Source organism: Gavialis gangeticus, unplaced genomic scaffold, assembly GCF_001723915.1.
Source record: "Gavialis gangeticus isolate Ggan-Ray unplaced genomic scaffold, GavGan_comp1, whole genome shotgun sequence".
Classification (NCBI taxonomy): domain Eukaryota; kingdom Metazoa; phylum Chordata; order Crocodylia; family Gavialidae; genus Gavialis; species Gavialis gangeticus.
Window position 1 is genome coordinate 32,858,773 of NW_017729022.1, and position 11,235 is coordinate 32,870,007.

General features: G+C 38.9%; 1 protein-coding gene across 8 annotated transcripts in view; it reads right to left on the reverse strand.

Annotated features, from left to right (window-relative positions):
* The window catches only part of OSBPL8 (oxysterol binding protein like 8), a 100,561-nt gene that overhangs the window by 19,238 nt on the left and 70,088 nt on the right, over nucleotides 1-11,235 (reverse strand). For all 8 annotated transcript variants that reach the window (XM_019514762.1, XM_019514758.1, XM_019514757.1 and 5 more), the window contains 7 exons: nucleotides 10,745-10,829; nucleotides 9,279-9,450; nucleotides 6,708-6,945; nucleotides 4,882-5,066; nucleotides 3,139-3,220; nucleotides 2,368-2,466; nucleotides 602-698 (listed from right to left, as the gene is read on the reverse strand). In XM_019514762.1, coding sequence (XP_019370307.1) covers nucleotides 602-698; nucleotides 2,368-2,466; nucleotides 3,139-3,220; nucleotides 4,882-5,066; nucleotides 6,708-6,945; nucleotides 9,279-9,450; nucleotides 10,745-10,829 — 958 coding nt within the window. The remainder of the gene's footprint in view (nucleotides 1-601; nucleotides 699-2,367; nucleotides 2,467-3,138; nucleotides 3,221-4,881; nucleotides 5,067-6,707; nucleotides 6,946-9,278; nucleotides 9,451-10,744; nucleotides 10,830-11,235) is intronic.

An 11,235-nucleotide genomic window follows, 5' to 3' on the forward strand; every position in this document is an offset into this window, starting at 1 on the left:
GGGGGGGGGGGGGGAGAGAAGGTGGTAAGGGGCATGAGGGGGGCAGATCTGGCCCACAGAGCTGCTATACCTGGCTTGCCAGGCTACCAGAAGCTGGGACCATGGCTGCGGGATTGGATTGCTGCAGAATCCCAGGACTTTGGGGCCCAGTGAACATGGCCATCAGCATCAGGAGGGACAATGAAGGCTGATCGTTCCAGTCACTCCGTAGCTGTTGTTTCACTTGTCATCAAAACAATCCTACCTCCTTGGCTGCAGCCCTGCTGCTGCTGCATACTGCATGCCCCATGCTGGAGCCGTCATCACCTTGTGCCCCATGTACCGCTAACATGGCATGAGGCATGTAGCAGGTAGCAGTGGCAGTAGCTCTGCTTCTGGCACAGAGTATGCAACAGAAGCTGGAGTTGCCATGAAGTTTTATATGGAGAAGGACAAATCCAAAAGTAATTAGTCTGATTCTTCAATGCTTATATGGCTTTTGAAGTCTTAAATACAATTGATAGAACAAGAGAGCTACGGCTTCAGATGCCACTCATTAAAAGACTTAATTGAATTTCCAACTCCTCCACCAGAGTCTGTGAACAATAGTATAGAAATTTACCATAGAACTTGGATTTGGCCAGAATGCTACCACTGAGACAAAACCCATCCTTCCGGTTGCTAACATAGAAAGCAGATATTGGGGGGTGATGAGACACCTGTTGAAAGACATATTTGAACATAAGCAGATAACACTTTGTAATAAGTCTTGTGCTAGAGTTAATGAACTGCCAAAAAATAAAAAAGGAAGAAAGTGAAGATGCATACACTATATTTACTTGCATACCACATAGGCTTTGTGCCTCTTTGTGGGCAGGCAGAACTTATTTTAATAATTTTTTTCCAGAATCAGGGCTGACAGCTGACTGCATGGAGTAGGTCACTGGCCCTCAGTCAGCTGAGTGATTCAGGCAAAAATTAGTTTTAGTCTTGATAGCTGCTGCCGATCTGGCTGCTCAGTCAACTTTTTCCTGAAGTAGCCAGTGAGCTTCTCCCCAAAATCAGCTTTCAGCCACAATTCTGGAAAAAATCTTTTCATTCTGCCTACCCTAAGGTGCATGTCTTATTTGGGGCATATGGTACGCAAGAAAATATGCCAACTGGAAATCCAAGAGGTAAAATTGTTACAGCTAAGAGGCTGGAAGATATTTAAAGTAGTACCTGCCCTTGCATTCAATAAGGGTGTTGAGGAAATGAGAAGGAGGAAACTTTAAATGCTATGTGAACATGCTATTCAACGCATCATATTTACTCACAAAATAGGTGTAGTCATGTAAGGGCTGCTCAATTAAAAAAAAAAATTTAAGTTAAAAAACTGTCTCCAGTGGCCACACCCAACTTTCTGAAGAAAGACTCAAATGTTTCTGTTAAATCTATCTGGGTGCTGAAGAACAGAATATACTGATATGGAAAATCCATGCAACATGGGTTCATTAGTTCTGCTCCACTTTCATTCAGACTAATCTATAATACTGTGCAAGATGGATGTTCAAACAGAACTAGTTTTCCTTTGATGCAGCAACTAGCTCAGCCTTGCTCTCAGATGGGCATAGCATGGTTAATTTGATCAACAGCAACTCAGTTTTTGAATTTACACCCTCACTAGAAAGCTACTACAGGACCTGGATACCTAGCTGCATGGCCAAAGAACTACCTCTGAGGAATATGTGGAAAAGTGAACATGCAACTCCCTCTCATGGGTAGAAATATCACCTCTATCCTGCACTAAAGGATACATTAGATACATTATTCTGAAGCAGAGGTTTAACACAGAGGAGATGCATTCAGACACAGAAACTCCTTCCTTCTTACAAGTTATCCCCTTTGTCTGCTTCTTGACCTTGTCCTGGAATTAAGAGGAACATCTGAGACAGTGAGCTGAGGAACTCCATTACTTGAACAGCAAGTCAAACTCAGCTCTGCCAGCACCCTGTTTCCTCACCAAAAGAAACCCAACACCTGCTCTTGATGCAGTAGACAGATAGTAGCAACTCTCCAAGGCAGCTTTATGAAGTGATCTTACTAGATTTCTCCAAAACAACTGCATGCTATCCTCCCGAGTAAGCAAACCCAAAGACAATGTCATGCAACAACTTTGGCTCTCTCAATACTCATCAAGGCAGTGAGAATCAGTGTAAAAGGAGCCAGGGGACTGCTTTCACATTTTAGTTTATGCATGTGCATAAAAAGTTTACCTAATGGGGACCAACAGAAGTCTTCAGAAGATCTTTATTGAATGTTTCTTTATCAAATCAAAGCCACAAATGAATCAACTGCTGCCAAATTCTTGAAGCATCTATTACAATTCTAAAACATTTTGGCTAATACCTGTTCAGCAATGTAAAAAGTCTTGCTGTTTGTCCTTGGGTGAATCCACATGCAGCGGAAAGTCTCGCCAAGTATAGGATTATATGGTTTTTTTAGCCCCTGTACGGAAACACCACAGACAAATTGATAATACAAGACAAGCATACACCTTAAAGATACTGTGCAACAAAACTCGCATCAGCATTATCAAATATAAAATGAAAAAAACCACTTTTGTTAGTATGCACAGTAAAAGAGTTAGTCTTTGGGGACTACACCCACAAATTCTGAGGGAAAATGGAAGATCCAGAAGGTATTTGGTAGAGCACTTTGCTCCCTTTGTGTATACTGGGAGACACCGGGTCCTTACAGGAGCAAAGTTTGATCATTTGTTTGCTTGAGATTAAGCAGACTAAGCTAAGTGCCACATAAATACCCTACCTCATTTGGATGACTAGAAAGAAAAAAAAGCTTTAGGAAAGTAAAGTAGAGGGGTTAGGCTAAAGAGTAAAAAAAAGTGCTGCTATGAAGTGCAGGCAGCATCTCTCCACACAGAATGATATTATCAGTGAGGAACAAAGCAAATAAGCATTTTTAAACAAGTTGGGTATTTCAACATTTACTTAAAAAACAAACATCAGGTACTGAGTATTTTAAATGCTGCTTGCATTCAAAAACAGAAGAGTTTCTTATTTATTTGTACATGTTATACTTGAAAAGTAAATTAACATAATTACTGTTACTATTACCATTCTTTCTTAATCAATGGCAGGAATAAAATGAAAAAGTTACCTGTGGTTTTTTGTAGAATCCCGACAAATACCATTTTACTACTTTCTTCAAACGATTGTAAGCATTCTCTTCAAGAGCTGCCCTATGAAACATTACATAAAATTATCAGATTAAAGATCAAATTGAAACTTTACAATAGATATCCAATCATTTGTAATCTACCATCATCATTCAATTACATGGCTATGTACTGCAATACAGCTGGGCAAAACACATGTTCAGGTTGCAAAAAGAATATTTTAGTTCAGTCCAAATCAGAATGAAACGACTATTTTCTAACTCTTTCAGAGAAAGGAAATTTTGTAGCAGAAACACCTTCCAATATAAAAATAGAGCACTAAATTACCTACAAGCCACCAAAACTTCAGCCAGGTTTCTCATGGACTCAGGTCCTGGGTTTGATAAAACTAAAATATTTCAGGTGGCACATCTTCTGGCATTTCCAAGTAGCTCTACTTATACCATATCCTCACTGAACTGGAGATAAACCTTGTCATTAGTTTCTGAACTGATGTAAATAGAATATGTAAGAGCATGCATTTTTTTTTTTTTTTTTTAAGGTATACAGGTTACTTAATGGACATAGGCTAGCAACAAGTCTGCAGATGAGGATTATGAATATTCCAAGATTTCTTTTTCCAACAGCCAAACTGTTTGAATGTACTATAATGGAATGCTGCCAAATAAAAGAAATTATCATATACAACCTTTTACAGAATTCAAGAGGCTACCTCCTAAAACTTTATTTTATTTTTTTTTTTTTTGCAAGTTCTTCCTAATGTAAAGTGGGGAGAAAAATTCTGCTACTAGTTAGAATGGATAGGTACAATGAACAAGTTGGTAATGCAGAGTTAAGATAAGCATCCTAAATAGAGACAATTTTCATTTTGAGACACTTCAGCATTCTTGAAATTTAACTATTTTGTTTTAGTTTCTCATCTTTTGTTCTTTTCCACTGTAGTTTAAATAATGTAGATCAAAACAAATATACTTCACTTCAGAAGTTTACAGTTTGAAGTAGAATCCTTTTTGTATTTATTTTATACGGATAATTTAAAACTTTAAGATCTATGCCTCTTCCCCATACTACACGTAAAGGCTGTAGAGAAAGCATTTCTTCTGCAGACCAAATATGCTCAGTTCTGAAGAACATGAGCAACATTGCAAAGATATACTATCATCTCAACCCCCGCACCATTAAACCTTGCCCATGCAATTTGCCAATCTATAGAGGACACTGCTTTAAAATAAAGGAAAAAAGCAGCTCTAACAGGCACAGCAAGTTAGAACTGAAGTAGCAGAATATTCCATGTCACATCCTTTGTATCTCTATTTGCTCAGATAAAGCAAATGAATTCATCTAGGCTGTACGTGACAGCATATTCCACCCTTCCCCACTCAAACAAGGATTTAAATAGCAATTACTTTGTAACTTAAGAGGAGAGAAAGTTTCCTTAAAAGACCAGATTTTGAAGGGTTTCTCTTTTGTTCTTAACACTGCTGCTTGAAATGTGTGAAAGCTGCTATCCAATTCTTACCATAAGATTTTGCCTGTGATATGCAACATCTCAGTTGTAGTCATTCCTCCTTTATAAGCCAAGAAAAATCTCACATAGCTTTTGATATGTTGGCAGACCAGCTTTTGGGTGCACAGCATTCTATGTACCAGTTTAAGCAAGGCAAACAAAACTACAAAACCATTTCAATATTTTCCCCATAAAAAGAAGGTAAGAACAAACTCACTCAGACAAGAAATCCGCATGATAGTAGTAGTCAGAGAGTTTGTCCAGGAAAGAGCGTGGTTCCAAGATAAATGTAGGCAGTACAACTTTGGACAGGTCCATTCCTGGACGAACTTGTTTCAATAGTGTCCAGATCAGGCTTTTGTTTTCCTCTGATACTACTTCTGTTTGAGAAGCCTCCCCTGCCTAAAAGGAAAAAGTATTCACTCAAAAGCAGAACAGAATTCAAAATATCCTAGGATCCCTTAGGGAAGAGGGAAACCTGCACATATTTTAAAGACCACCTTAGCTTAGGATACATGGGGCCTGACCAGTTACTTCCCTTCCACAGTTTTTTATATGAGCAAGAGAGTTATCCTGAGAAATGCAATTTAAGCCTTAAAAAGAGTCCCTTTCCCTTTCATCATATCCAAACATGAAGTGAAAGACCTCCAGATAAAACTACGGTCAGCTCTTTCCTTTGGCTCCTTTTCCAGGCATCGATTTTTTCCCCCCTTCTGTTCTCTTATATGTGGTTCAGATGGCAGACATGGGCAGCTCTTCGCTATTTTCAATGTTGCCTCTTACTTCAGATCTACACCTCAGCCCTTCAGTGCTCTCTCATTCCTTTCTTATCTTAGGAGACTGCTTCCCTGATGCTGCTACGTGTGCACTTAAAAATGGTCATTCTAGTCCAGTGGTTTTCAACCTTTTTTCATTTGCAGACCCGTAGGCGACTGGTAGGGAGGGCACAGGGGGGCAAGCGCCACCCCTGACAGGGCCGTCCCTGCCAGTGTCTGCTCGCCAGCTCCACCCGCACCAATGACACCAGCAGCGGTGTCTGTGGGTGCTCACCAGCTCCACCTCTGCTGATGACACCGCCTGCAGTGTTGTCTGTGGGCGTCCCCCCAGACTCAGGAGGCACCAGTTTCCCCATGTGCAGACCCCTAAAAACTCTCATACTTTTGATTGATCATAGTCATCTTTCACAGACTCCCCCTTCCCACCCCCGAGAGTTTGTGGACCACCAGTTGAAAACCACTGTTCTAGTCCATGAGAAAGATCTTTAAAAAAAGGAATACAGTAGTGTCAGCGAACAAAAAACTACGTTGTATTTCAAACACAAACTGCAACTAGTTGCAGTTTAACTATCAGCTACTTGAGCAGGTAAAAGCAAAAATATTTTTGAGGCCAAAAATAGGTAACTATTTTTGAGTGATAGATTAACTATTACTACCTGCCACCTTACCTACTCTCTATTGCTGGTTAAAAAAACAAAGGTTTTCCTAGGGGAAGATGCCAGAGTAAGGATTGAAAGATTCCTTTTCAGACAATTTAACGATCAAATACAACTTTTTTTTAAAGTAATAAAATATACAATTTAGTTCCCACACAGAACCAATGGAGAATTACTATGCAAAGTGCTAATGAAAACTGAAGACAAGTCAGCCACTAAGTCCTGCAAATGCTGCGACTCCAGGCGCCTTTGACAGAATGGAAAATAGAACTATATAAAAGGAGAATTAACTCTCATTTAAAAAACAAGTGCTGCTAGCTCTTTTCCTTGGTTTCCAGGCTGCCTCTTCAAACTAACAAACTATATCAACAATACTGAAAGAAATGGTTCAGAATCATATTAGTCACCTTTCCTAAAAGCTCTTGGTCAACCCCATGAATGGTGGACAGTAGGAATCCACCAATGAACAAGCAGTGCATGCCACATGGCAAGGCTGCTTAAAATAAAGGCCAATTCAACACGGTAACTTTGTCCTATTTGATTTGACAAAATGCTGATGTCAATTTTCAATCCAGAAATAAGATAGGCACCACAAAAGATAACATTTTTACCTCTCCAAGTTCTTCATGAACTTGTTCCAAATACGTAGTTTCTTTGAGATCATCAATAGGTTCTGGATCAACATAAGAGTCATCTTGCCGTTCTGATGTGTCACTGTCACTCTCTTCACTTTTCCCCAGCCCATCATTATCAGACTCATCATGATCATGATCATTCTCTTTATCAGATTTGTCAGAGTACAGATCTTGATCCTTAAAATGCTGCCTTTCAATTTCACTGTCATTTAGTCTGAAGTGAAAAAAATGACACAAATAATGTCAAATTTTGCAGATTACCAACTCCAACACTTCCATACCTCCAAACTCAAGACCTGCCATAATGTGGGACATGAGTCATCAATCCTGACCCGAGAGCACTTTGTGACATTTAATATAGGACCTTTACCAACTTGCATTTCTCAGACATGTATTATTTTAGACTTCATTTTAAACTAATAAATTGTTACCAGCCTTAAGAAAGTTTTCCCTTACACAGGTCCTTACTTCACAAGGCCTGCTTTTCTGGTGCTTAAGCATAAGAAAAAGTAAATGGATAAGGATGTTTGACAGTAACCGGGGGGCTGGGTGTTAAAAAGCATGTTGTATGCACACAGGCAAACATGCAAGTAGATATATAGTCCAGTTGGTTAATACAATTGAGAAAACTGAACTTCCTATATCAAAAGGGATAGTACAGCACAACTTAAAACCAAGAGACAGAGCTCAAGGAAATGCCATCTCATTAACATTTCTCCAGCAATGACTGGGTGTTCAGTTGACACTGCTTTCCATTCCCCTTTCCCCCACTGGTTAAAATCTTCCCCCAAAATGTACAGCTAGCCTCACTGTCTATACACTTATGAGTTGCATGTACCTGGTGAAAAAGGAGGGGCCTATTTTGAGACTTTTTGGCAAGTCCTGTTTTTCAATTACTTCTAGCCAACCAGCTTAAACATGAATATTCCTTCAAATTCTGCCTAATTAAAATTCTATAAATAAGCTCTATTTAAAGGAACTATTTTAGTGTTTAATTAAACTGTTCATTGCATCTAAATTATGATCATAATCTGCACCAACTAAACAGCTCACATTAAGCAGCAGCATTAGTGTTTTAGGGATAACCAATTTAATTAATCTCCAACCGGGTTGCATATAGCCATTTTACTGGCTGAAAGGAGTTAGTGTGGAGTGGGAGGACCAGAGGCATTTCAAGAGTCCCTGCCAGTAAGTTGCTTGATCGTCTGTATACAATGGCTCCATGAACTGTGTCAAATACTTGGGTCTAAGGTAACAGACAACCTCAGAGTGCAGGTTTGTTTCAGGCTGAATAGCCAATGGTGCTGTATTTCTCCAAACAGAGGTCTTCCCAGTATACTCTAACTAAAATCAACATCCTATGCTGGGGAGACAAGTAACAAACATGAGAAGAGGGCACCTACTTGGAGTAAAGATCAATCACACCCTGACCCAGGGTGCACAGATGGCGTGGGGAAAGGAAAAGATGGAAAAATCATGGAGGTCGAGATTTCCTGACACACACTTTCTAATGCACCATTTGTAAAGCAGGAAAACCTGAGATGTAGCAAGAAGCTAAGCTCGGTTCCATGTCCTGCTTCCTGTACATACAAGGTATTCCTGATTTTTTAAAGCATGAGGAAGTTCTCAGACAAAAGCCTTCTTAACCCAGATGCAAGCAGTGAACTTAAATGACTTCTAAGTCTGTTTGTAAGAGATGAGGCATATTTTGATCAATTCAAGAGGAAAGCTAATCAAATGGTTTATTGTGGGTGCAATCTGCATCTTTCAAGTAATCAAGAAAAGCTTTTTGGCTACAGTATCTCCAAGCAGAAAATGAAAATTCAAGAAGTAGGGACACAGTACACTTTTGTTTCTGTTGTCCAGTATTAGAGAGTGAAAGTACTAAATAGCCATTCCAAAATGTATTGCTCTTAGTGTATTCTCCCAGAACTAGGGCTCTATGGCTTGTGGAGTTCTTCCAGGCACATGTAACATCAAGGATAACTGAAAACAACTTATATCAGTCAGCTGCATTTCCAGATGTACCAGATGATGACTGAAGTTCCAGAATAAATTATTTAAGAGAAGGTCAATGTCTTCCTCTGTGTTCTTTAAATACATTTGGTCATTCTGAAAAATAAGTGCCCCTATATGAAAATACCACTGATTCACCTTGCTGGGTTAAGATTATATTTCCAAAATGCTCATTATGTGAGCATTAAAATCTGCCTTCCGAATAGAACACATTTTAGAGGGATAGCCAATATTAAGACAGAGCCAAGAGGAGAAGAATTCTTTACTGTTTCTAGCAAGGAAAAGATTGGATGATTAAAGGTGAAATTTTACCTTGCATCACTGAAAAGTTCTATTTAAAAAATGAAGGTATTTGCACCTGGGAAATTGAAATGCAGTTGAAACACCCATCTTAAAAGAGGCTCTTGCCATGGAGGACCATAACTGTCATTAAAGATTAATGAATATGCCTGAGACATAGGAATTTTAAACAGTCTTCCATAGTTTGGTTCTGTCTACATAACATTTAAATTAAGGGCTTGGTTTACTTACGGAAAGTTTTCTGCACTGTGCAAGTTGTTAGCACGCAGCAATCCATAGAAAGATACATGTGTATTTTCTGCTGGAACATTCAAGTCATGTTCTTTACCTTCCCTAATCATCGTACGTTTAAGTAGGCCTGAACATTTTAAAGCCAGTTCCAATGCATCCATCCAACACCTGCCTAAAGACAGAGGCTAATTAATAAATCAAATTCTTTAAATGTTTACATTATCATCAAATCTGATATTGTTCACTTCACAGTTCTTTAGGACACCTGCTCACTTTATCTTTGAAAGACAAACTCTTACAGAAGATGCATGCTTATTTCTTCAGCATCTTTGATGTAAGACCCCTCCTGTGCTAAATTATAAAAATACTTCATGGCCAGCTTTGGTGAGAGAAAGGCTTCTGGGCAGGACTGGCCAGAATGGCATACTAGACAGAATGGCAGATGTCTCTACCTTCATAAAAGGCAACTACCACCTCTTTTCTGGGCCCTTCAACAGTAGGGCTCAGATATATATTCTTGCATCTTTCATCATGTTTTGATAGAAACCATCTTAATATTAAAGTGACCAAACAAACAAACTTCATGTGCAAGACGCAATGATTGTTGGCTACAAACAACACAACAGTAATGATTGGGAAGAGGAAGAAAAACATTAAAAATCTCTACCAATCATTAAGTCTGAACCCTGGGGGCCAAAGCACTAACCTTTTTCACACTGAGCATTGTTATTCATTTACTGAGCTTATGTCCTCCATTGTGCACCCTATTTTGCAGACACTCAAAAGAAGTGTTGAGTCAAATAGATAAGATTTAACATTTCCAAATGAAAAGGAAACATCTGTTCTTTCAATCTGATCCTTCTGAAGGGCATCTTCACCATTTCCCCTAGTATACCAGTTTCCAAGGTTTGTGAGTATTTCGCATTAAAAGGGTAGCACCAAACATTTGAGAGATAAGAAACAGATTTACATCATACAAACTAGGAGGGAACTTCAGGAAAGTCAATCTTCACATCTTCTTGAAGTTTACCAGACTTAAACTGAAAACACTGCTGTGTGTGTATAAGATGTATACAAATTAAATTGGACTGATATGATTAAATTGCTAGAACCATTGCACAAACGTAGCTTTGCAAAGCTACATGGGTCTTGGCATTCATTTTATAACTTTTCAGGGTTTTAGCATTTAAAACATTGACCCAGGGTACAGTGTTCATTTGGTAAGCAGGTTGAACTTAGCCCAAAAAAATGAGTTTCTGATTTATTTTGTCAAAAGCTGCGTTATTAAATAAAAATGTTTTCACTAGAACCACCTAAATATACCGAGTTAATAAAAAGAGCACCTGTAACTGAAGTCTGGAACTGCAAAACATGATGCTGTAATTGCCATTGTAAAAGAAAAATGGAACCATCTGGTTTTACTAAGCAATTGCTTTGAAAGTAAACACAAAACAAAGTTTATTTACCATCAGATTCTGAAGCTGCTCGGATGATCAAGTAACTGCTGGGTAACGGTTGAGTTATTGAGCCAACTGCTTCACCTTTAGGACCCTTGAAACATAAATCAGGTGCAGAATCATTAGACATTAAACTGAATTCAGCTGTTTGATAGTTTAGTGTTGGATGCATTAAACAACAAGCTGACAAAGGCAAGCAGAGGTGGTATCACTCAACAAAAACAAATGAAGATGTGAACCAGTAGATGGGCTGCCCTCTTTCACTCAATTTTTCTTTTGAAGTGTAGTTCCCACCTCAATCTTGTGTTAAAGAGAAAGGTCTTTAGGATTCAAGTTGCTACTTACTCCTTTAGGTTAGGCACTTTAATAGCCTGTGTACGCTCTACTAATGCCATCCACAGCAGAAACACAGTAGCCACAAACTGATAATATTGCTCAGGGGTAGTCATCCTCATCTCTTCTGGGCTAGGGACAGATATTCAAAAAGCCTGAGCCTGAAT